The 26,481-nt window shown below is 47.8% G+C and overlaps 1 protein-coding gene across 1 annotated transcript; it reads left to right on the top strand.

The window, feature by feature from the left end:
* The first annotated feature begins 8,724 nt into the window (after window positions 1–8,724).
* On the top strand, window positions 8,725–25,510 carry LOC139352748 (uncharacterized). Its single transcript, XM_070995378.1, has 6 exons — window positions 8,725–8,802; window positions 8,871–9,744; window positions 9,811–11,883; window positions 11,947–12,382; window positions 24,121–24,609; window positions 25,081–25,510. Exons 1-6 carry the CDS (start codon window positions 8,725–8,727, stop codon window positions 25,508–25,510), a joined length of 4,380 nt encoding a protein of 1,459 aa, XP_070851479.1.
* The last annotated feature ends 971 nt before the right edge of the window (window positions 25,511–26,481 follow it).

Here is a 26,481-nt window from a genome sequence, read left to right as displayed (position 1 = left end):
CAATGTGAGTACAATTAAGACGTCTTCTTTGGATCAGATCTCGTCAAATACTGCCTCTACTCGTCTTTCTCGTCTTATCGTCGTTGTTCTCGTCCTTTACTTCTTTTGGGTCGTCTTCTTCTGGAATGTGTGTTAATGCTCGTCGTTCTCGTTGTCTAGATCGGGATTGTTAGGGTGATTCTCGTAATATCACTCCCACATTCGGCCATTATGATCAAACATTCGCCTCGAATGTTTCGTCGGTGTCATCGTGGGTGGCCCATGGCTTGAGATATTCGGCACAGGTTAAAGAAGTTTTTGGACCGTCTGAGTTGCCGACTTTCTGGACATCGTAGGCGTTGTTGTGCTTGACTTTCGTGATTTGGTAAGGACCCAAAAACTTCGGCTTTAATTTGAGACCTCCGCCAAATTGTGTGCGCTTTATGGCTACCATGTCGCCAACGTTGTAAAGCCTTGCTGGCTTGCGTCGCAGATTATACGTCTTTTTGTTTTCCGATTGAAGCTTTAAAATTTGTGATTTTGCTTTCAGCCTTAGATCGTTTCGAGAGTCCTGAAACAGCGCTTTGGTTTCGTTGTTGATTAGCTCACGGAGCTGTTCGTCATCTTTCTTTCTCATTTTGACACCGATTAGAAGCTCAAAAGGTGTGGCGTTGATGCTTCTCGAGAAAGTAGAGTTGATGGCTTGTTGAACTCGACCAACGTGTGCCATTTTGTAGGATCATCCACACTGAGTTTTGACAAAACTGGGATAATTATGGCCTTGAGTCGCTCCACTTGTCCGTTAACCCGTGGTAGGCCTGTCGTAGACTTGACAACTTTTATAATTTCATCGTCGCAATACTGGAGAAAATCTTGGGCTAAGAAAGCTGAGCCTCGATCCCCAATGATACAAGCTGGGTTGCCAAACACATTACTTTGTCCTCGTAGCTTTGTAATGACTTCGCTTGCGGTCGTTGACTTTGTAGGATCAAGCCAGCAGAACTTCGTAAAAGAATCGATGACGGCGAGTATGTGTTTGTAATTCTTGCGTGTAGAATCTAGTGGACCTAAGAAGTCGATGTGGTAGGTGTGCAATGGAAAGTCTTCTTTGTGCAATGGCTGCAGCCAGCCCTCCTGCTTAAAATGCACGGAATACAGCAGTCGTTGAATTTCTTGATTTTGTCGTCAATGTTTTGGATGAAATATTCATTTTAAATCATCTCCTTCGTATTTTTGACGGCGAAATGTCCTCGGTCGTGTGCTCTGGCTATGATCAGTCTTTCCATGTCTCTGGGAACAACAAGATGTTCTGCGTCGTTGACTATCTTGTATAAGATTCCGGACCTAAGGAAATAGTCAAGGGTGAGTCAGAGTCTTCGATAATTTTGCAGATAGCCTTCAAGTGTTCGTCCTTTTCTTGAGCTTGTTTAAAGCCAAGGGCTACGAAGTCGTCAACGATGGTCATTACTGGGTATTTGGAAAGCGCGTCAACATGCTTCATACGTGTACCTGAACGGTGTTCGACTTTGTAGTCGTACCCTTGAAGCAATAATACCCAACGTGCCAACTCTCTGTGTTTTAAATCGTTTGTTTATGTTTTATTGTCTATTTTATTGTAGCAATTTTAACAAAACCTAACTCTGTTTTTTGTAACTTCTGTACGCTGCGGTGCATTTGTTTCAATAGCTTTTGTTGTTGTTTCCCATAATTTGTAATCTCTCTCTCTTGTAATCTCTCTCCCGTTTCTTGTCGTCGCAACTGTTGTCGTGTATATTTTGTTTGTGTTTCGCAAGCCACGCACAGTCGACAGCTACTCTGTCGCGCTCTCTCGCTTTCGCAGTCTCTACGCGCTCTTATACTTTTGTGTTTTTGTGTGTCTACATTTTTATTGTTTGATCCCAGTGTCAAATTAAGTGAGGTATTTATAATTCTATTGATTCCTTGGTTTTATAAATAACTTTTTTTCTTAAATTTAAATACTTAAAAATGGCTCTTTTTTGTTCCAAGACAGATTGCCAGTTTGGATCGTCACCTAATGACGTTTTTATTTACTGTCGTCTCTGCAATTTAGTCATACATCCAAAATGTACTGGACTTGTTGGCAGAGTAAAAGATTTTATTGATCTGCGTGTTGGTTTTTCGTGGACTTGTGCCTCATGCGTTGAAATAGACCGTGATTTGGATGGCTATGTTGCGCTGACCAATGATCGTTTTATGAAACTTTTTGATAAACTTATGAGCGTAGTTGCTGATTTTAAAGAGTTTAAGACGGACCTTGATAATAAAAAAATGTCAGTAGGGTCACCTAAACGCAAAAAGACCGCTCCTTCAAAATCTGCTCCCGTAAAGGCATCAGTTCCAAATCCCAACTTAGCTCCAAATATTTTTACCCGATCGGTAACGGCAGCTATGTCGGCATCTACTGGGTCTGGGGGACCTAAAGTTTCACTGACAGCAGTACCCATAGGTACCAAAAGCTCTGGAGGAGCTGCTAGTCAGCCTAAGGGGTCAAACCCTACGCAGCTTTCTGTACCTACAGGTGAAGTTAGCTCTATAGGAGTCCCTAGTCTCGATAATCAGACGAACGATGTTCAGATTGCTGGTGGTGGAAGAAAGAGCCTCTCGGTTGTTCCGTATAGGAAGCAACTATTTGTGTCTCGTTTAATACCTGAAACCACATCTGCAGATGTTTTGGAATTTATACAACAGGAATTCCCATCTCATAACATCACAGTGGAGGAGTTTAAATTTCCATATGTTCGTAGGATATCTTCATTTAAAATATCTGCTCCTCCGGAAGTATTTAATGTACTAAATTCTAAAAGTTTTTGACTTAATGATGAATTGGTCATTAAAGAATTTGTTCCAAACAGACGGAGAACTAATAATAGGCTTTCCACGACTGTACCTGCGCTAAAAAACTGAGCAGTTTATTTTTGGCCTATCAAAATGTTAGGGGACTTAATATGAAGCTACCTAAGCTTTATGCTGACTCCTCTGCCTTTTCTGAAGACATTCTGGCCTTTACTGAGACTTGGCTGAAACCGGAGATATTAGACTCCGAAGTTCTGTCCAAAAATTTTAATACGTATAGAACTGATCGCTCATCTCGTGGGGGGGTGGGGTGCTCGTTGCCGTTACCTCTACTTTATCATCGGAGAGAATATATTTGTTTTATCTCATCTTTCCGAAAGGGATCTTTTAATTGTTTTGGGTGATTTCAATCTCCCTGACATTTCTTGTTCCCTTTCCACTGACTCACTTGTCTCTACCCCTTTATCTGACCATGACTTCGTTGACGGTCTGTTAGAATTATCATTACAGCAATTTAGCTTTATACGTAATTCACTAAACTGACAATTAGATCTTGTATTTGTTTTAGATCCGTCTGAAGTCACTGTATCTAGAATTGACCCACTAGTTTTGCCTGAAGACCAGTATCATCCCACATTAGAACTTACAATTTGTCTTCCCTGCGTTGATATCCTCTCTCCTTCACTTTCTCCAACTAAAAGTAGATGCTTTCGTAAATGTGACTTTAGTAAACTCAACAACTTGATTTCACAATATAACTGGACAAATGTATATAATTGCTTGGATATTGAAAGTGCTACGGAACTATTTTATAGTGTCCTAAACTCTTTTTTCTGAATGTGTTCCTGACAGTTTTCCTCCTAAGGTAGACAGGCCACCTTGGTTTACCAATCAGTTGCAAAGACTTAGAAACCTAAAAACAAACATCTATAAGAAGTACAAAAAGTCGGGTAGGCCATCCGATTTTTCAAGATATGTGGTGGCTCGTACTAATTTTAATGTACTTAACAGTCAATGCTATTCCATGTATTTGAACTGATGTAAATTTGAATTTTCAAAGGATCCGAGGCAATTTTATAACTTTGTCAATGCTAAGCGAAAGTCTTCAGCATTGCCATCATCCGTACGATTAAACTCTATTGAGGCATCTAGGGATCCCGAAATTGCAGATTTATTTGCTGAATTCTTCCAATCAACTTATAGTTCTGTTTCTTGGTCTAATTCTAGGTACCCTAATCACTTAAACAGGGCAAATTGTATTTTTTCTCTTTCTTAAACTTTTTCATTTGTCTATCTCATTATCTGTTTTTTCTACTATCTGGAAAGATTCTTTTATTATTCCACTCCACAAAAAGGGTGCGAAGGTTAATGTTCAGAACTATAGAGGAATCTCCAAATTGTCTGCAATTCCTAAAACTTTTGAACACATTATTACCTCTCAGTTGCAAAATTTGTGCTCCTCTTTAATATCGCCGTTTTGTTAAGCGTAGATCGACCACCACTAACCTGCTCGAATTGACATCTTTTGTACTAGATGGACTTAACAAAAAATTCCAGACGGACGTTATTTATACAGATTTTAGTAAAGCCTTTGACTCTGTTAACCACTCTCTTCTTTTATTCAAATTAGAACAGCTCGGGTTTCCGAATAATCTGTTAACTTGGATTTCAAGTTATTTGAATGGTAGATCTCAGAGGGTTTTATTCAAAAACGCTGTTTCCAAGATGATCAACGTGACATCTGGAGTGCCTCAGCGCAGTCATTTAGGCCCTTTGCTGTTTACTCTGCTTATAAATGATCTTCCTTCTATCGTAAATCACTCTCGTGTACTAATGTATGGTGATGATGTTAAGCTTTGTTTTTCATATAATAATATTGAATCTGGTTTCTGCTTGCAGTCAGACATAAATAGATTCCAGGAATGGTGTCAGTACAACCTTTTGAATTTAAACTATCTTAAGTGCAACGTTATGACTTTTTAAAGGGGTACGCCAACGTTCATGAGTTACTCTCTTCAGAACTTGTCCTTGGACCGAATATACTCAGTAAACGATTTAGGTGTTCTCCTAGATCCTAAACTTAAATTTGACTCCCACATAACCTCTACCGTAAATAAAGCTATGAGTGTTCTTGGGTTTATAAAGCGTTGGTCTAAAGAATTTGATGATCCATACACTACCATATTATTATTTTCCTCACTTGTCCGGCCTAATTTAGAATACTGTTCTTCCGTTGGGAGTTCTCAATATCAAGTGCACATTGACCGTATAGAGTCCGTACAGAGAAAATTTTTTCTTTTTGCCTTACGTGGTTTGAACTGGGATCAAAACGTCAGGTTGCCTTCTTACTCGAGTAGATTGCTATTAATTAATTTGCCTAGTCTAGTAAGCCGTAGAATTATGCTTGGTACTATTTTTGTTCGTACCCAAAGGTACTCAACATGACCACACCCAACAAATCAAGCAGTAGCCAAGTTGGGAACAGTACCAGGCGCTCAGTAGCACCCACTGCATATGAGAATGGCTGATCAGCATATTATATGTCTCACTAACTCACCGTCTCACCGACTCAACGGCACACTGACCGGCCAATGCAGTCAGCACATTTTGCAGTGTCTGCCGAGCCAACTACACAAACTGCTACCATAATCAAAACTCCCTGACCTACCTACCTACTTTAGAATATAGCGCACTTCACTAATCATTACACTAAACGTTCGTCTTCCAAGTAGTATATAAACATGTACCAAATGAAGAATAAATCAGTTACCAACGCATCTCATAACTCCGCGGTTCTACTTCCTACCTCTGGGAATAGGGCTCGTAATACACTATCTCCACTAGCAGCTGACCCACGTTAGCTCACCCTCAGCGCAGTTCAGCATCGCCTCTGGTCCGGCATCGCAGTAATCATCGTTACCATTGCCGCGACGCGATCGTCCTGCCATCATAGCGTCCCCGTGCCAGCGACAAGTGCTCATTACCCCCTTGTCCCGCGGTGTGACCCGGAAGTGTCTACTTCGGTTAGGCACAAACATTGGTGACCCCGACGTGATCCTTTAACAACAAAGGATCACACTCAAGCAACCCCCTTCCCACTAAAGGACTCACAGCTTTATCCAGCTTCATAGGATACGCTTCTTCTTCCAGCGTCACAGGAACATCAGCTTAATCCAGCTTCACAGGATTCGCTTCTTCTTCCAGCGTCACAGGAACTTCAGCTTCATCCAGCTTCACAGGACTCGCTTCTTCTTCCAGCGTCACAGGAACTTCAGGTTAATCCAGCTTCACAGGATACGCTTCTTCTTCCAGCGTCACAGGAACTTCAGCTTAATCCAGCTTCACAGGATACGCTTCTTCTTCCAGCGTCACTGGAACTTCAGCTTCATCCAGCTTCACAGGATACGCTTCGTCTTCCAGCGTCACAGGAACTTCAGCTTAATCCAGCTTCACAGGATACGCTTCGTCTTCCAGCGTCACAGGAACTTCAGCTTCATCCAGCTTCACAGGATTCGCTTCTTCTTCCAGCGTCACAGGAACTTCAGCTTCATCCAGCTTCACAGGATACGCTTCTTCTTCCAGCGTCACAGGAACTTCAGCTTCATCCAGCTTCACAGGATACTCAGCTTCATCCAGCTTCACAAGATTCTTTGTTTCCAAGACACACAATATGTCTACTTCATTCATTGAGGAAACAAGTCACACAAGAATCGATTTACACAATCGATTACTAGACACACAATACGAGCTGCAAGGGAAAATCCAACAGCTCATTAAGAATTATGGCAAGGATTCTGCCGACCGACGCCACCGAGACGGCTATTATTCTGGTAAGCTATATCAGTTAAACGATCTCTGGCGGCAGTTTTGCGACCTAGATGAAGAAGTCCAGCAAGCGGCACTACCCACTGGAAGTGAGTACTCTTCACGACTAGTAGCACTTAAAGAGCTGGTCGAAAAATATCAGAATATCTTTCTGGACAACATGCCGACTGGAAGCGGGCTTCCGAAGGCCCCCCGACGAACTTCGGCCAACATCAAGCTCACAACAAAAGATCAAGTCAAAGGAGATTCCGCAATTGATACGGTGATCCGACAGTTGCAGAGAAGATGCAACGAATTGGAGTCATCATTAACATTAGCCTCGAACGCCCCAACTGTCACCCCAGCCTTACAAAGGCACCTGGATCTCCATTGGGCGTTACTGAGGCAAGCCCACGACGAATTGGATAGCACACCTGGGGCCGCAGCTCTGGCAGAAGCAGAGCTAGCCCAATTCCACACATTATACGAGGAATACGAAATGAACCTGCTACAAGAAAACGACGCGCCAATGAGCCTAAGCTTGGCACTTCCTCCAATTAGCATTCCGGAGTTCAACGGCGATTATCTAGACTGGCCACGGTTCCATGATCTCTTTGTGGAATTGGTACATAACAAACCATATTCGGCCAGTCAAAAACTACATATTCTACAGAGTTCGCTTCGTGGTGAAGCGAGGAACGTCTTGACAGACACAGTCTTCTCACAGGGTGGCTATGACGACACCTGGTTGCGGTTGAAGGCCAGGTACCAGAACGGCAAAATACTAGTATTCGCCGCCATAGCAAAAATTATTGACCATACGCCTATAGACGGTTCCTCGCGCCAACTAAGGGCATTACATGTGAACGGGTGTTTCTGTCGATTAGGAGAAGCTGGACAGCTGTTTTTCTGGCGACTCTGAGAAGCAGTGGACAACAGCAGTTTTAACAGCGAATGTTAGATTTCTGCTGCTAATGTTAGCAGCACGACACTACGAAGAAGACATAAGGAGAAGCTGGTCGCGTTTATAACCGAGCTTTATATTTCCGAATTTGTAAATCAAACTGAATCGTCACAACATTTTGGTGGCCCATGAGGGGAACATACACTCATAACTTCATCAGCTTCCAATATTGGTAAACATACTTCAATCTTTGTGCTTACTTGTTTGCAAGTCTACTATTAATTTAAACCAGCAAAGATACGCAACCTTTGCCACGTACATCGCCATAACGGAGCCTCGAATAACGGAGGAATCAAGAAGTCGAGGAGAATAGCGGATTCAACCCATGCCTATTGCCATCTCATGCGTCACACTAGTCTCGTGAAGTTTGCCGTCCCCTTCCTTCAAAGTTTGATCGCAACACGAGCGGAGCGACTGAAACAGGTGAGTGTGTTTGTGAGAGTATTTGTGCGTGGTTTTTCAAAGCAGAGTGCAATAGGAAAACATTAAAATGGGTAAAAATGAAAGTAATGGTAGTGATTTGGCACAACAGAGCTCGGCACCTTTGGCTGTGGTCGAGCCTTTTGCAGACATGTACGCAATGCAGATGGACTTATCTTCCAGGTTGACCCAACTACTTAAAAATGCTAAAAAGAACGGTCAAATAAAGAAAACTAAATCCTACTATGAGTTTCGCCTCAACAAGCTCAACGAGCTTTCAAAACAATTTTACACAAATCATCAAGCGCTCATTTTACAGCAACGTCCACGATCGCATCCATATTTTGCGGATGCTGTTGAAGACAATTTTGAGCAAGCATACAGCCACATTTATTGTTCTTTCGCCGATGAATACGAAACCAAGTTTCCAGTCCCAATACAGGTATCAGGTGATCAATCCATAAACAACACCCTTGTGCCCATTCCTGTTTCCACAATTCAGCTGCCCAAATTGCCCGTACCCCACTTTTCAGGAAATTTTGTGGATTGGCCATCTTTTTATGACAGCTTTACGCAGCTAATACATGAAAATCAATCTCTTTCAAACATTCAAAAATTTCATTTCTTGAAGCAAGCACTACCGCACGGACGAGACCAGGATATAAACCATATGGCATTAACAGAAACCTTGGAACCTTGAGGTAAAACGATACAACAACCCTCGACTGCAGTTCATGTACAAAATGAATGCACTGTACGAAATCGAGCCACTGTCTAAGGAGATCGCGGTGGACCTTAGGAATTTGTTAAACTTGGCAAATGTATGTATTAGTGAATCATTGCCATTGATTCCTGTGATCATTGGTTGGTACATCACTTACTCACAAAGCTGCCTATCAGCACAACACAGGCCTGGGAACATTCCCTGGGCAACAACGTGGAAATCCCCACCTTCACAAAGCTGGAGGTGTTTCTTCACAATCGATTGGTCAGCATCGACCTAATCGAGAGTAGGAAACCAGCCGTTCCAGGTAGATCATCTATACAATCGACCAACCATCGCCAGACAACCAGACCATCGGGAAACTCCACTGTTAGGGGACACAGCTTCCACAGTACTCTTGAGTCTGGATCCATCAGGTGCTCGCTCTGCCAACAGAATCACGTTCTAAGACGGTGCCCGGACTTCCTTGCCAAGGATTGTTTCGCGCGAAAGGTTATAGTCGACCTCTCGAAGGCATGCATCAATTGCCTTAGTGCTTCCCATTCTCTCAGTCAATGCAGCAGCAACCGAAACTGCTCGCAATGTGGTCAACGGCACCAAACTTTGTTACATTTCCCGAATGCTCAACAAAGTCCTTCATTGACTCCTGGAGTATCCCGACAGCATACTTCAGACTCTGGTCGGAGCGCAGACGCAATACAAAATGCACCATCAACGCAACTCTTCAGCGCAGTTGCCTCCCATCTGAACTCAACGACCCTTCTTGCTACTGCACTGGTTCGGATCGTAAATAACTCCACTGGGCAGTCAGCTTTAGTTCGAGCTCTCATCGACCATGGCTCGGAAGGCACCCTCATCACGGAAAACATCGTTCAAGCGCTTAGACTCAAACGGCGTTCTGTACGAGCTGAGATCACGGGAATTGGTAATACTTCGCATAATCAGTGCAGGCACAGCACCGACTTCACCATAATCTCATGTTCAGGATCGGATTTTAATGCCTACGTATCCTCAGCCTTCATCCTTCGGTCACTAACAGGTCATTTACCAAAACAAAATGTAAACATTAAGTCCTGTAAACATCTCCAAGGGTTATCCTTTGCAGATCTTAATTTCATCAAGTCGGGTCGCATTGACCTACTTATCGGTGTCGACATTATCCCGCAATTAATGCTTCCGCACATACGCAAAGGGACGGTTGCAGAACCAATTGCACAAAACACACAGCTGGGCTGGATAGTTTTTGGACCAGCTGAAGCAGCCCAGACGACTTCAATCTCCATTCGTTGTAATTTGGCAAACCTAAACAACATGGTACAGAGGTTTTTCGAATTGGATCAGGTCTCCACAACACGACAACTCAACGCAGAGGAAAAATGGTGTGAAGACCATTTTCAACAAACTCATATCCGTCAGCTGAATGGGAAATATCTAGTTTGTTTGCCTTTAAAAACGTTGTTTGACCCCACACAGGTGATCGGCCGGTCAAGACAAATCGCATTAAACCGTTTCCACGCCCTGGAAAGGAAACTTAATCATCGGCCAGATTTCAGTCAACAGTATGCCAGCACTATTCAAGAGTACTTTGATCTAAAGCAGATAAAAGAGGTAAAAGGTAGTGAGGAAGAACACACTAGGATCAACGCTCAAAGGCAACTCTCAATCTCTGCGTGCACCGTTCCACATCATGCTGTGATCAAAGACGACAGTTTAACTACAAAGATGCGCGTCGTATACTACGCTTCGTGCAAAACGTCTAACGGGAGGTCTTTGAATGATATTTTATGCACGGGTCCCGCCCTACAAAACGATCTTGAAGGAGTTATACTCAACTGGCGTCTCCATCGGTACGTCTTCGTGGCCGATATAACGAAAATGTATCGCTGCATAGATATGCATGAAGAAGATGCCCAGTATCAGCGAATTTTCTGGCGCGATGAAAAGGGACTCATCAAGGAATATGTTTTAACTACAGTAACGTTTGGCACTGCCTCGGCACCCTTCACGGCGATTCGAGTCATACATCAGATTGCGTCCGACGAGCGCGAACGCTATCCTCTGGCCGAGCATGTCCTTAAAAAAGAAATCTATGCGGACGATGTTCAAACAGGACACGAGACCATCGACGGAGCTCTAAAAATTCGCAATGATGTCATCGCAGCTCTGCAATCAGCAGGCATGGAGCTCAAGAAGTGGGCATCCAACCATCCAGATATCTTAGAAAGCATCCCAACTGCAGATCTCTCTAACAGTAGCATTTTTGAGATAGACAATAAGGACTCCATTAAAACTTTAGGGTTGTATTGGCATCCAAACAAAGATGGTTTTGGTTTTAATCTTAAGTTTTCTCTCAATCCTATATTCACCAAACGTTCTATACTATCCACAGTAGCACGCTTATTCGATCCGTTGGGATACCTGGCACCAGTGATCATCGCTGCGAAAATCCTGTTGAAGGAAGTTTGGAGTTTTCGTATCGAGCGCAAGGATGAGCCCCCCGCATCATTAGATTGGGACGACCCATTGCCAGATCAACTCGCCGAGCGGTGGCGACAGCTCATTCAAGAGCTCCCAGACATTGAAGAGATACACATCCCTCGGTGGTTAGGCTTCGATTTAAGGCATGTCTCGACGTTGCAACTACACATGTTTTGTGATGGATCATCCATGGCGTATGCAGCATGCGCTTATCTTCGAGCTAGTTGTACGGATGGTTCCGTGCAGGTTAACTTATTAGCCGCCCGCAGTCGAGTCACACCTGTTAAGCCGCTAACAATTCCGAGAGTTGAGTTATCCGGAGCCCTGCTGTGTACACAATTAGCCGAATGGATTGTCAATCAACTTCAAGCATCACATCACACCATATCCGTACACTACTGGTCGGATGCAATGATAGTGCTGTATTGGATCAGGAAGACATTTGTGTCGAATAGAATTGGAGCAATCCTGGAGGCAAGCTCGCCATCGCAGTGGAGACATGTTCTTACGCAAGAAAACCCAGCAGATTGTGATACACGCGGACTCACCCCTTCCCAGCTGAAACACCACACGCTTTGGTCGAACGGACCACATTGGCTGCATCTTTCAGAGGAGCATTGGCCAGTCAATCCAGTTCAGTCCCCAAAATCAGAACTTATTTCAGGAGAGCAATCCTTAAAGCACATCGGAGCCCACATTTGTATAGAAGTGCAACCATTTATCGAATCATATTCCTCCTATAATAAACTCTTATTCGTTACAGCCTACGTCAAACGATTCATTTATAATACTCGTCACAAAAAAGCGGATAGACTCACCGGCCCTATTCAGGTATCTGAATTTCAACAGGCTTTGTTCGCACTGGTGCGGATGGTTCAACAAGAAGTCTATTCGGAAGAATTATCAAGACTACGATCCAACAAATTTCTACCCAAACACAACAAACTCATCCAGCTATCACCGTTTCTCGACGATGAGGAGCTCATGAGAGTTAAAGGCAGACTTAAGAATGCTTTGCAGCTCTCCATGTCTCAACGCACACCAATAATCCTTCCAAAGGCCCACCACCTGACGATTTTAATTATAAGGAACGCTCATCACAACACCTTACATGGCGGTGTGCAACTAACTTTATCTACAATTCATCAAGTTTTCTGGATCGTCAACGGTAAACAGGCAGTAAAAAGGATTCTGCGACAGTGCGTAACCTGTTTCAAACACCGGCCGTCACCATCAAGCCAACTGATGGGAGATTTACCAGCGCATCGTGTCAATCCGCCCAAACGGGCGTTTGAAGCAACTGGAGTTGATTACACTGGTGCGATTGAGATAAAGTCATCCAGATTCAGAGGTCACACTTGCTATAAAGCATACATTGCAGTTTTCATTTGCTTAGCGAGCAAAGCGATTCATTTGGAAGCAGTCACGGGAATGTCGGCACAGCATTTTCTGTGGGCGCTGCAGCGCTTTATCGGACGTAGGGGTTTTTGTCAACATCTATACAGCGACTGTGGAACCAACTTTATCTCATCCGACAAGTCTCTAAAGCTGTGGACCAATGAATTCTATAAAGGAATTGAAGAGACAGTAGTTCCTGAACTTACTCGTCGAAACATTCAGTGGCATTTCAATCCTCCACATAGTCCAAACTTTGGAGGACTCTGGGAATCCAACGTAAAAGCTGTTAAAACCCATCTTTATCGATCGTTTAATGGGATTCGAACGAGCAGCTGTCTACCATTCTTATCCAGATAGAAACGTGCTTGAACTCTCGGCCATTATGCCCCTTAACGTCTGACTTAGATGATTTGCAAGCTCTCACCCCTGCACATTTTTTAATCGGGGATTCGATAATGTCACTCCCTGAGCCTAGTCTTAAGGATTCTTCATTAAACACAGAGTTCCTGAATGGTCAAAGGATGTTTCGCCTCTTTTGGAGAAAATAGAGTGCAGATTGGCTATCTCATCTGCAGGCGCGCCCCAAGTGGCGCCACGAAACTGACAATCTTCAGCGTAACGACATGATCATCATCAAGGATGATCGAACTGGTCCTTCTGACTGGAAATTAGGGCGAATCATCGACTTACATCCTGGGGCCGATGGGCTCGTTCGAGTAGCTACAATTAAGACCTCAACGGGTATTTACAAGAGCTCTGTGTCAAAGATTTGTCGTTTGCCCTTGCCAAGATTTACTGAAGAGTCTAGCCCAAGTACACAACCCATGCACCTTTGAATATACCCGCATTCACTCCATAACACACTTCAACCTTTTCAGAGTTTAAGCATGGTCTAAGGCTTTGAATACTGGGTTCAGTATTGGGGGCGGCATGAACGGGTGTTTCTGTCGATTAGGAGAAGCTGGACAGCTGTTTTTCTGGCGACTCTGAGAAGCAGTGGACAACAGCAGTTTTAACAGCGAATGTTAGATTTCTGCTGCTAATGTTAGCAGCACGACACTACGAAGAAGACATAAGGAGAAGCTGGTCGCGTTTATAACCGAGCTTTATATTTCCGAATTTGTAAATCAAAGTTAGCAATAAGTCAAAGATTGAAAGCATACAAATGAATACAACTGGTGAAGTTCAAAAAATTTCTGAGTTTTTATTACAAAGTGTGTGAAAGACCCCCAGAGTAGACTTCTGCTCAACTTTGACGATCGGGTGCGAATCGTCACAACAACATGACACTATAAAAAACTCAATGAGTACTCTTCAAAACCTCGATATCAGCACAAAATCCTGGGATCCAATCCTGTGTTTTCTTATCAGAAGAAAACTAGACCAGCAGTCTCTAACTGCTCTAGAAAATTCAGCGGATGCACCAACGGAAATTCCAACGTTATGGAGTGTACTGACGTTTATTGAGCGGCGCGCTTGCATGCTGGAGACGATAAGCGCTCAACCTACAGCAACACTCCGCCATCAGTCAGTTCACAACGAAGAGAGCTGTAAGATTTGTCACCTAGGACAACATAATCTTAGAGCATGTAGCCGTATCCAGCAAATGGACCCCAAAGCACGGCGTCAAGCCATTATTCAAGTAGGAGCATGCACAAATTGTTTGTCTACAGCTCATAAGGTTGAAAACTGTGGATCACCGACCACTTGTCGAGTCTGCCCGCAACGGCATCATTCACTGTTACACCAAGGACCGACTAGCAATCCAGTGGCCGGCGCAGTAACCATTGCAGGCTACGACGACGTAGGAGGATATACTCTGCTCGCGACCGCCAAGGTCTCATTACAAGGGCCAAACGGTCAATTACAAACATGTCGCGCTGTAATAGATGGTGGATCACAGGTGAATCTTATCTCAAGGAGAATGGCAGATCTGCTATCTCTTAAGGAAAGGTCACCGATTGAAATATCTGGAATCGGAGGAAAAATATCAACAGCAATTAGATCAACACTAAAGCTCTCATCAGTAACATCAGGGTTTGAAAGACTAATAGAGGTATTTATTATTCCCACAGTCATTCCAGACCAACCATCAGTATCGATTGATAACGATCTTAATATTCCCGGGGGACTGCCATTAGCAGATCCTGACTTTCGGCAACCTGGACCCATTGACCTAACCTTAGGGTCTGAGGTGTATTCTTGTGTAATAACCGGTGAACTTCTTGAACTAGGACCTAATAAACCTTTGGCACAAGGCACTAGGCTTGGTTATGTAATCACAGGTTATCTCAATAAAGAAACCTCATCTGATACGGAAATCAACCCTATTCTGGTAGAAGGCAGAGGTGATTTTGCAGGACCGAACGCTGCTTATGAGCCAACAAAAGATAAAAATCCGATGAATATAGAACCGACTTCTCATCAATTTAAAACCTACAAGAAGGCTGACTTTGGTTCAACATGTCCAAACCTAACCAAGAAATATCTTAGTTTTATTGCAGAATGTCCACATACCACAGACGTGCCAAATGATCAAGTTCTACGAGAGCACAATTTCAGTCCCCACGGTAATGTCAATTTTATCGCAAAGGGGAGTGTTAAGCAGCATCAAGAAGATGTGAAGGACCTGAATCACAAACCGCAGTTGAAGGAAAGATCCACCTTGGTCAATGATTTGTTAGGTGCTTCCTATACAATTCGGTCAAGGGCTGACCGACATCACGACTTAATTGAGGGTACCCCTCAATGGGGGGGAGAATGTTCGTACCCAAAGGTACTCAACATGACCACACCCAACAAATCAAGCAGTAGCCAAGTTGGGAACAGTACCAGGCGCTCAGTAGCACCCACTGCATATGAGAATGGCTAATCAGCATATTATATGTCTCACTAACTCACCGTCTCACCGAATCAACGGCACACTGACCGGCCAATGCAGTCAGCACATTTTGCAGTGTCTGCCGAGCCAACTACACAAACTGCTACCATAATCAAAACTCCCTGACCTACCTACCTACTTTAGAATATAGCGCACTTCACTAATCATTACACTAAACTTTCGTCTTCCAAGTAGTATATAAACATGTACCAAATGAAGAATAAATCAGTTACCAACGCATCTCATAACTCCGCGGTTCTACTTCCTACCTCTGGGAATAGGGCTCGTAATACACTATCTCCACTAGCAGCTGACCCACGTTAGCTCACCCTCAGCGCAGTTCAGCATCGCCTGTGGTCCGGCATCGCAGTAACCATCGTTACCATTGCCGCGACGCGATCGTCCTGCCATCATAGCGTCCCCGTGCCAGCGACAAGTGCTCATTACCCCCTTGTCCCGCGGTGTGACCCGGAAGTGTCTACTTCGGTTAGGCACAAACAATTTTTATGAATAATCTTATCAGAGGCGATATTGGTTTTGTAGATTTGGTAAGCCGCCTAAGTTTCAATGTTCCTGTTAGACTAATGCGAAACTACCATCCTATCAACTTGCCACGATGTTCATCCAATTTTAGTCAGCATGAGCCCTTTCGCGTTCTTTCTAATAATTATAACAACCTATATCATATAATTTGTTCCTCAACTTCTATCCTTATACTAAAAACTAAAATCTTAGCTCATTTGCTTTAGTCTTGTTGATCTATGTTTTGTCCTGTCTTTATTTGTTCTGTGTACCTTCCTCGCGAACCGTATTTGCCCGAAATAAAAATGGGCCCGTGCGTAACAAGCACGTGCTTGGTGTCGTTTGGGCCACTTGTTTGTACTGCATTTAGTGCATCAACGTTCAACAATAATAATAAAATTTGGTGACAATCTGGAATGGAATGCCAAGGAGATAAACTCTAAACTTGGTTATAGCTTCGATGATCACTAGCACCTCTAACTCGTAGCTGGAATATTTACGCTGCGCTTCCGTGGTTTTCTTACTCATGAAGCAGACTGGGTGAAATTGGCCGTCGTCAGCTTATCTCTGCAAAAGCACGGCGCCAAAACCGTCTATGGAGGCGTCAGTGTGTACCTCCGTTTCGTATTTCGGGTTGTAAATAGCTAAAGCAGGTTTGGAAGTTAGGTATTTCTTAAGGGCTTTAATAGAGTTCTCTTCATCAGGGCCAATAACAAATTCAGCTTTATTTTTGGTAAGGTCAGTCAAGGGTTTCGAAATCAGAGCATAGTTCTGGATAAACTTTGTGAGGAGTTGAATAACTCCCCACAAATAGAAGCAGCAGCAGATGGCCGGCCGCTTACCAGATACGCGGCGAATTCGCGTAGTAACGGCGCGGCGGGGAGATCGAGAGAGTTTGGAGACCAACGAAGGAGAGCGAGAGAGTTTGGAGACCAATGAAGGAGAGCGAGAGAGTTTGGAGACCAATGAAGGAGAGCGAGAGAGATTGGAGACCAAGGATGGAGATCGAGAGAGAATGGAGACTTCGCGGGCAGAGCAAGAGTGCCGTATGCAGAAGGAGATAACGGAACTCCTCTGGACTTTGGACTCTCCCGTGAACTTTGGACCGGGAGAGGAAGTGCCACATCTCGGCAGTGGAGCGGCACACAGGCGTGCCACAAGCGGCACGGGAATCAGCGGAACGGCAGCAGTGGGCGGAACATCCATTGGAAGCGGTACATAAAGGACAAGTGGGTCATCCAGGAGGCACGGACTTTGGACCCAGAGTGGAGAGATTCAGCGGGCCGTGCGCAAAAGGGAAATAACGGTTCCCGGAGGCCCTATATAAGGCCGCAGAGCGCTGGCAGCTGGATCAGTCGATCACAAGGAGTCAAACCGTCAAGATCACTCAGATACCAAAGTGAACAATCAAACAACCAGATAACCTACAAGGGAGCAGCAGCAAGTCGAGTCGCCAGAGAAGCAGCGCCGTGGGAGCCTACAAGGAGCGAGATTGCTACGTCGAGACGTTCGGGATTGGGATACCAGGAATCTCCGAATTGAGACGCAGGTAGCTGAGATCCAGAGGGCATCACACGGCTAGGTCAAGGCGGTCGATTAATCCTGTCCACAAAGTCCTGGCGTTACGCCTGGAAAGAGTATAACAAGCCAGAAGGGAGAGCGGTCGATCAGTAAGGTCTCGAGTGGAATTGTCCAGGAGAGCCCTACGGATTCGACTTGCGAGGTCCCGGAGCGGCGTGCCCGAACCACGAATATAACAAGCCAGAAGGGAGAGCGGTCGATCGGTACGGTCTCGAGTGGAATTATCCAGGAGAGCCCTACGGATTCGACTTGCGAGGTCCCGGAGCGGCGTGCCCGAACCCCGAGTACCACAAGCCACACGGGAACGTCCCGGACAAAAAGCAAAAGGGTGAGGCTAGGGTGGAACGTTCGTTTACACTAGGCGTGGAAGCGAAGTAAGGCGCGAGGCAGCTTCCTGGCGTTACCGCCTTGACTGTCCGCGCGGGCTGAGCAGAAACCCCAGTGGGACCATCCGGGACAGAGCAAGGGACAGGCGGCGGTGTGTCGAAAGGAGCGATCCTGGAGAGCGCAGCTTCTGTTCACCCTAGTCTGAGAACGGTGACGCTTCCCTAAGCCCGTACGGCCGATACCCCTCGCGAGTCCGAGTCGTTACCAGCAGTCACCAAGTCACGCGTGAGAAGCGAACCGCGAGCGAGCATCTTCAGGGAGCTGCGAGGATCTTCAGGGAGCGGCGAGGATCTTCAGGGAGCTGCGAGTATCTTCAGGGAGCTACAGGACGGGAGCACAGAGTCATCAAGGCGAGAGGTCGTAGAGTCATCCAGGACCGGCGGAAGCACCGAAGGTCACAAGCAACGAGTCAAAGCCAACCAAGCGACTAAGACACTTGTAATAATATACCCGCAATAAAACCCAATACGAACCCGTGAATTCTGTGCTTTCTCACTGAGCTACTGGGCGGTCACGTTAATATAAATTTGGTGGGACGAACACACAATATACTGAGCTAGCCGCACGAATCTCGTAGCGAGCAGACAATACAAATCAGTTCGTTACATCTGGCGCCCAACGTGATTGTCCCAACAGTGAGAACAGCACAGTAAAAATGGGAAAGAAGTGGATTTACCGCCTCAAGAAGGAAGACTTCGCCCATGTCGCACAGAGGCTCAACGTCGCCCTGGAGGGCAGGCTAGACGACATGAGGAAGGCACTATCGGAATACTACTCCGAAACAGAGAACGATCCACAACTCGTCGACATCTGGGCCGAGCTAGAGGCGACATACTACGACAGAGCCGGCCCAAGCATTACGTTAACGAACGCTGAAGGGGACAACCTGGTGGCAAGCCTGAGCGTTGACAACATACAGAAAGAGGCCCACAGGAGAGAGTCAAGCCAAGAAAAGAAAGCAGCAGCGCTGATCCCGAGACCAAGCCAGTCGGACTATGCAAAGGTCGCTAAGCAGGTCCGCGAATGGTCGTTCAGGTTCGACGGGGCGGAAAAACCATTCGAGTTCCTGGAGCAGGTAGAATGGTCCGCCAACACGTACGGTTTGGAGCTTGATATGATCCCTCGAGCGATGCCGGAGTTGCTAAAAGGAAGGGCCTTGAAATGGTTCATCGCCAACAATAAGCAATGGAGAACATGGGCAGAATTCATTGAAAGCTTCCACACATATTTCCTGCCAAGAGACTTCTTCACCAGGCTGGCGGACCAGGTCCGGCAAAGGAAGCAAGGCTTCAGCGAGTCGTTCAAGGACTACATGATCGACATGCAGACGATGGTGAGGCCACTTAACTATTCTACGAAAGAGACGTTAAGGGTCATTAAAGAGAACTGCACCCCCAGTCTAAGGATCTTCCTAAGGGCATACAAAGTGTCGGACCTGGACACGCTGATGATATTAGCAGACGAGTATGAAGAACTGGAAAAGGAGCGGGAAGCGTTCGCGCAAGAAAACAAATTCTCGAAGAACAAGTCGTCATCGCCAGCGCAGGTAACATGCAGAAGATGCGAAGAGACAGGAATCCAGGAGACGCGGGGAAACGACCAATGGTCGCCACCTAACCGAGTACCACGGCAGCAGGCAACAGGAGCACCACGCGGAGGCCAATGGACACCACCACAACAGCAACAGATGCAACCAGCAAACAATGTTTGGAGGCCACCAAGTACAACACAAAGGCCTCGTGAAACGACACACATCACAGACCCCCAGGAGGCCTGCCGAAAGTGCGGCGGTCATGGACACTGGGCGCGGGGATGTCGGCACCAACGCCTGTTGTTCTGCTGGGTGTGCGGGAGAGTAGGCGTCAGGAGCGTTGAATGCTGCCAGCAGGCGGGAAATGCCCAGCGATCTCAGCCGCAGAGAGGCGAGCGGGGGTCGCAAGATGCTACCTCTCCAAACTAACGGGAAAGCTGATCGAGGAGGAGCAGCAGTTGTCCGCAGCGGTGACGATTGGTGGGGGCACATACAAGGCCACAATCGACACCGGGGCAACAGCAAGCTTTATAAGCAAAGAGCTGGCGGACGACCTGGCTGCCCTCGGAAAGATTACGAGGATACGACGGCAAGTTAGGTTGGCAGACGGAAGATGTGGCGGAATCGATGAGCAGCTGGAGGTGGAAATTGCGTTCGGGAACAAGCGACTGAGCATGAGCCTGCTGATACTACCAGGAGTAGTGGATTCATTGGTGTTGGGATGGAACTTTCTAACACAAGTCGGTACCGAAATTAAGTGCGCTGGACACGAAGTGATAATACCGGCCAGGAATCGTCACAAGGGATGGCTCGAGGAAAAGTTGTCGGTGGCAGTCGTACAACGGGCAAGCGAAGATGACGACACGACGAAATTCCTGGAGGCAGAGCTATCGACTTTCAGCAGCATGAAGGGAACATCAAACATGGCAGAGCATCAGATCACGATGAAAGACGACAAACCAATAAAGCAGCGATACTATCCCAAGAATCCGAAAGTTCAAGGGGAGATCAATGCGAAGGTGGACGAGCTTCTCCAAATGGGATACATAGAACACTCAACAAGCCCATACAGTTCTCCCATCGTGATGGTTAGAAAAAAGACGGGCAAATGGAGACTGTGCGTCGACTTTAGGCAAATAAACGCCAAATCTGTAAAGGATGCCTACCCGATGCCCCGAATAAATTATATTCTCGACCAACTGAGGGAAGCACGGTACATCAGCAGCTTGGACCTAAAGGATGGGTACTGGCAAATCCCACTGAAAGCGGACAGCAGGCAGTATACGGCATTTACAGTGCCGGGGAAAGGTTTATTCCAATGGAAAGTAATGCCATTCGGACTTCATTCGGCGTCTGCGACTTTTCAACGGGTGCTGGACCGGGTGATCGGCCCAGAAATGTCGCCGCACGCATTTGCTTACCAGGACGACATCATAGTGATCGGGCGCTCGCTGGAAGAACATAAGGCCAACCTAAAGGAAGTTTTCCGACGACTAAAGGAGGCAAATCTGAGATTAAACCCGGAAAAGTGTCAATTTTTTAAGAAAGAGCTGTTATATCTCGGTCATCGAGTGACTAGCGAAGGAATAGGCACGGATCCGGAAAAGGTAGCAGCCATCGCCGAACTAGAACCACCATCGACAGTAAGAGAGCTCCGACAGTACCTGGGCGTAGCATCATGGTACCGCCGGTTTGTACCTGACTTCGCAAAAATAGTCAAACCTCTCAACGATCTGCTACGCAAGGGCAATAAATGGGTGTGGACACAGGAACATCAGACGGCGTTCGAAGAGGTGAAGGCAAGACTCGTCGCAGACCCCGTACTGGCATGCCCGGACTTCGACAAACCATTCATCTTGCAAACTGACGCAAGCGACTACGGCATCGGGGCAATCTTGACCCAGGAAACTGAACGAGGCGAAAAGGTAATCTCTTACTCAAGCCGAACGCTAAACGGCGCTGAGAAGAATTACTCAACAACAGAGAAGGAGTGCTTGGCAATCGTCTGGGCAATCCGAAAGCTCAAGCCGTATCTGGAAGGTTACCACTTTAAAGTAGTAACCGACCACATGGCACTGAAGTGGCTCAACAGCATAGAGAGCCCTTCAGGGAGGATCGCCAGATGGGCCCTGGAGTTGCAGCAGTACGACTTCGAAATAGCGTACAGGAAAGGGCAACTCAACGTGGTGGCAGACGCTTTGTCAAGGCAGCCACTGCCGGAAACGCTTCGAGGGATCAAGGAGACGTCGGCGGCGGAAGCTTCTGCAGCATGCAGCTGGATTCTGGAAATGCGCGAAAAGATAAGGACCCAGCCGCAAAAGTATCCAGACTACGTGATGGAGGGTAACACCCTGTACAGGAATATACCCCATAGAGCGGGCAGCGAAGATGTTGCAACATGGAAGATGTGCGTCCCGAAAGCGCTGCGGGAAACGGTGCTGAAGGAGAACCACGACTCACCGGCGGCTGGCCATGTAGGAAGCCGAAAGACAATAGCACGTCTGGCAGCCCGGTACTACTGGCCAGGAATGCACAGAGACGCCCGAGCCCACGTGCGAGTATGTGAGACATGCATGAGGTTCAAGCCGAATCAGATGCAAATGGCTGGGAAAATGCTTACGCAGGTGCCAGAGGAACCATGGGCTACGGTATGTGCGGACTTCGTCGGACCCCTGCCGCGTTCGAAACACGGCAACCAAATGCTACTGGTATTGATAGACAGGTTCTCCAAGTGGACTGAGTTGGTGCCGCTGCGAAGCGCGACGGCCGAATCCCTAATGAAAGCTTTCAAAGAACGCATAATCGCGAGGTATGGGGTCCCCAAAATAGTCATAACGGACAACGGAGTCCAGTTTACCAGCAAAACCTTCAAGAGTTTCCTGGCCAAAATGGGAGCCAGGCAAGAGTTCACAGCTCCATACACCCCACAGGAGAACCCGACTGAGAGAGCCAATAGGACGGTGAAAACAATGATTGCGCAGTTCGCAGGGCAGAACCAAAGAGACTGGGACGAAAAATGGCCAGAAATCATGCTGGCAGTAAACACGAGCGTTTCAGAATCCACAGGTTACACACCGTCGTTCATTACCCAAGGCAGAGAACCAAGACTACCGAGCGCCCTATACGACAGAGAAACCGTAGGGACCGGACGACCGACAGAGACCCCGGAAGAGAATGCTAACAAACTCAGGGAAATCTTCGAGATTGTAAGGCGGAACCTGGAGAAAGCATCCCAGGACCAGGCTAGGCATTATAACCTAAGGAGGAGGCAATGGACGCCAAAGGTGGGTGACGTCGTGTGGGCCAAGGAACACCATTTATCAAAAGCGGCCGAGGGGTTCGCAGCAAAATTGGCCCCAAGATACGACGGACCTTACCAAGTCATAGGTTTTGCGTCACCAGTAATCTGCAAAATAAGACACATAAACACAAAGAAAGAGCGGACCATCCACGTAAGCGAGCTGAAACAGCAACAAACGGAAAACACAGGCGAGCGGCTACAGCAAGCAGACACAACAGATGCAAAACAACATTAAAAGACCAAAGGATACTACGAAAGGATCCCAAGGATACCTCCAAGGATGCCCAAAGGATACTACGAAGGGTGTCCAAGAATACCTTCAAGGATGCCCAAAGGATACTACGAAGGGTGTCCAAGAATACCTTCAAGGATGCCCAAAGGATACTACGAAGGGTGTCCAAGAATACCTTCAAGGATGCCCAAAGGATACTACGAAGGGTGTCCAAGAATACCTTCAAGGATGCCCAAAGGATACTACGAAGGGTGTCCAAGAATACCTTCAAGGATGCCCAAAGGATACTACGAAGGGTGTCCAAGAATACCTTCAAGGATGCCCAAAGGATACTACGAAGGGTGTCCAAGAATACCTTCAAGGATGCCCAAAGGATACTACGAAGGGTGTCCAAGAATACCTTCAAGGATGCCCAAAGGATACTACGAAGGGTGTCCAAGAATACCTTCAAGGATGCCCAAAGGATACTACGAAGGGTGTCCAAGAATACCTTCAAGGATGCCCAAAGGATACTACGAAAGGAGTCAAAGGATACGTCCAAGGATTCCCAAAGGGTACTACGGAAAGAGTCCAAGGATACCTGCAAGGATTCCCAAAGGATACTACGAACAAATTCCAAGGATACCTCCAAGGATACTACAGGTCATCTACAAAGGCGCAATGAAACACATAAAGGACATCAGGAGAACGTTAAGAACACAAAGGGAGCGAACCAGAGCGTCTAAGGTCTCGATTGGGACTGATCGGAGGAAAAGAAAAAACACGCATCAAAAGTCTGCCGAAGGAAGAGGGAAGACGGTACAGAGCAGAGAGCTGTACCGTAGATCTGAGTAGTAAGAAGGAGAGGCCGATGGAAATAGCGGGATTGAGCAAAGAGGAAGGCTCGGAACCGAGGTGTCGTTAAAGGGAGCCCAGGCTCCAGCTGCACAATCAAAATCAACGAGCAATCATGAGCACACGTGTAACAAGAAGCGAAGCGCGCAGGATGATGGCTGCCCACCAGCCGTCCGGAGGATCTAGCCCGGGGCAAGGATGGTCGGCAGCCCGGCCTACCCGAACCTCGCGGCGGATCTCCGGGCGGGGCGTCCCCGATCCGGTAATCAGCTCCGACAGCGACGTCGAGTTGGTGGAGGACCCACGGGTGGAGCAACGGCGATGGCGGCTTCACAAAGCGGTCAACAGGGCCGACGGCCGCATCCCGACTGGCGCGGCGGAGGTAGAGTGGGCCAGCGAAGAGTCGCCCCAGGACCAGCTGGCTCTCAGTAGCCATGTCGAGGCTGTGGTAGCGGCCACATGGGAATTTCGGCGCAAGTGCGAGGCGCGAAGACGAGACGAGGAGCGGCGGTTGAAGGAAATGGAGGAGACGCCAGAGTGGCAGGCCCAGCTACGGATGGCCGAGGAGGAGGAGGCGCAGCTGTGGGAAAACCCGGGGTACCCACCTACGCCGAGGTATGCGCCCGAACCCTACACCACGCCGCAAGAAGTGGCAGACGAATGGGCGTCCTCGCCTCCGCGGTGGCTGCCCGAAATCCCGCCCACACCGCGGTACGAGGGGTCACCACGGTGGACGCCAGCGCGACCGCCCACGCCGAGGTACGAGCAGCAGCCACCACCGCAGCAGCCACCACCGCAGCAGCAGCCACCACCGCAGCAGCCACCACCGCAGCAGCAGCCACCACAGCAGCAGCCACCACCGCAGCAGCAGCCACCGCAGCAGCAGCCACCACCGCAGCAGCAGCCACCGCAGCAGCAGCAGCCACCGCAGCAGCAGCCACCACCGCAGCAGCAGCCACCACAGCAGCAGCAGCCACCGCAGCAGCAGCCACCATCGCAGCAGCAGCCACCGCAGCAGCAGCAGCCACCGCAGCAGCAACACATCCGGACAGATATCCCGGCGGCCCACGTGAGCCACAGCACCCGGACGTTCGTGGCCGAAGGGGTAAGGTGGCGACAACAGACGGTCGTCTGGACCTGGCCGGAGGGACCCGCGGAGGAGACGGCAGCGGCGGAAGAACCCCGGATCTGGGAAGAGTGTGGTCCCCGGGTGAGCCCGCTGGACCCCAGGACCCGTGGCAGACCGGAGCAGTGGGCCCCACCGACGCCGAGCACCGGACCAGCAACGCCAAGGACAGGGCCATCGACGCCAACGCCTACCGGGAGCGCAGGAACCGCGGAGCATCTGGAGCGAGGACCCTGGGTGTGGCCTGAGCCCGTGGGAAACGGCCGTCCTCCGCTCAAGCGGCAGCACTCGGCGCCCGAAGTGTCCGAGGTGGTGGCCCGGCCGAAGTTGTCGCGGACGGTGTCGGCGCCGGAAGGACAGCGATGGCGAGAAATCGCGGAGACGGAGTGGCCCGAAGGGATCGCGGAGACACCGGTGGTGCAGGAGGCTCGCATCCTGGGCGGCAGGCGCAGCGTGCGCGTGTGGAGAGAGAGGCGCGCGTTCCGCGTCCGGTTAGGGCTGGCGGGCATGAGAGTGTTCGAAGAGCAAAAATAAAAGTTAAATAAACCGACAAAACAGAGTTTAAGAGAAAAAAACCGACATAGAACGGGAAACGCGGCTGAAACAGGGGCCAGAAGTAAGGGGCATACATGGCAGCTGCAGCGTCCTGAGATCAATATTGGGTTAATACAGGAAGCAGCCAAGCGACACCAAAATACTTACCTGCAGCGAAGCAAATGCGAAGTCCTCTCCGCACCAGCGTTCGAGTGTTGCCAGCGTAAAGCCAGGCTCAGCCGGATGAGGACGATTGAAGGGCGAGAGAGAGAGACGAGAGGCGAGAGAGGTCGTGTGGAGAGAGAAAGGATGAAATAGAAAGGAGTGAGGAAATGCGAAAACTTACCTAGAAAGTTGCAAAATCACCATGTGCCAGGGAAGGGGGCGCCTCGATAGGCGATCGATTGGCACTGGACGATAGTGCGATCGATGGGCACACGACAATGGAAATATCGGCCAAGGTGGAAGTATCGCAACGAGCAGGTGGCAACGCCGCACCGTCGATAGCGAATAAATATCGATCACGCACGAATGGTGTGACCAGGCGGAGGAAACACGGAAAGGAGTGAGACGCAGCAATGAGCAGCGAGCTGGGGATCGATAGCCCAGGAGTATCGATGTCCCAGTGGGAACACAGGAAATATCGGCGCGGGACATTTAAAGTTGCTACGAGGAGGATGACCCCCGCTGTAGAAACTCAAGGAAGTTTGGAGCGTCGAGGGAGCATCGAGGGAGCAACGAGGGAGCGCCGCGGGAATCACAAGGACTCAAAGGCTAGGATAAGCAAGGAAACGCCGGAGAGTAGGAACCAGTCTTAAATGTTTCCCGAAGTAAGGGGGGAATGTGAGGAGTTGAATAACTCCCCACAAATAGAAGCAGCAGCAGATGGCCGGCCGCTTACCAGATACGCGGCGAATTCGCGTAGTAACGGCGCGGCGGGGAGATCGAGAGAGTTTGGAGACCAACGAAGG

The sequence above is a fragment of the Drosophila suzukii genome, chromosome 3, assembly GCF_043229965.1.
Source record: "Drosophila suzukii chromosome 3, CBGP_Dsuzu_IsoJpt1.0, whole genome shotgun sequence".
Taxonomy (NCBI): Eukaryota; Metazoa; Arthropoda; class Insecta; order Diptera; family Drosophilidae; genus Drosophila; species Drosophila suzukii.
Note: the sequence above shows the minus strand (reverse complement) of the source record. Positions and strands in the feature narration are given on the sequence as shown.

Coding starts and splice junctions, on each gene's coding strand:
- LOC139352748 (XM_070995378.1), top strand. CDS start 8,725: ATGAATGCACTGTACGAAATCGAGCCACTGTCTAAGGAGATCGCGGTG. Junction 11,884..11,946: donor GCACATCGGAGCCCACATTT/GTATAGAAGTGC, acceptor TATTCGTTACAG/CCTACGTCAAACGATTCATT. Junction 24,610..25,080: donor GCGCGACCGCCCACGCCGAG/GTACGAGCAGCA, acceptor GCTGGACCCCAG/GACCCGTGGCAGACCGGAGC.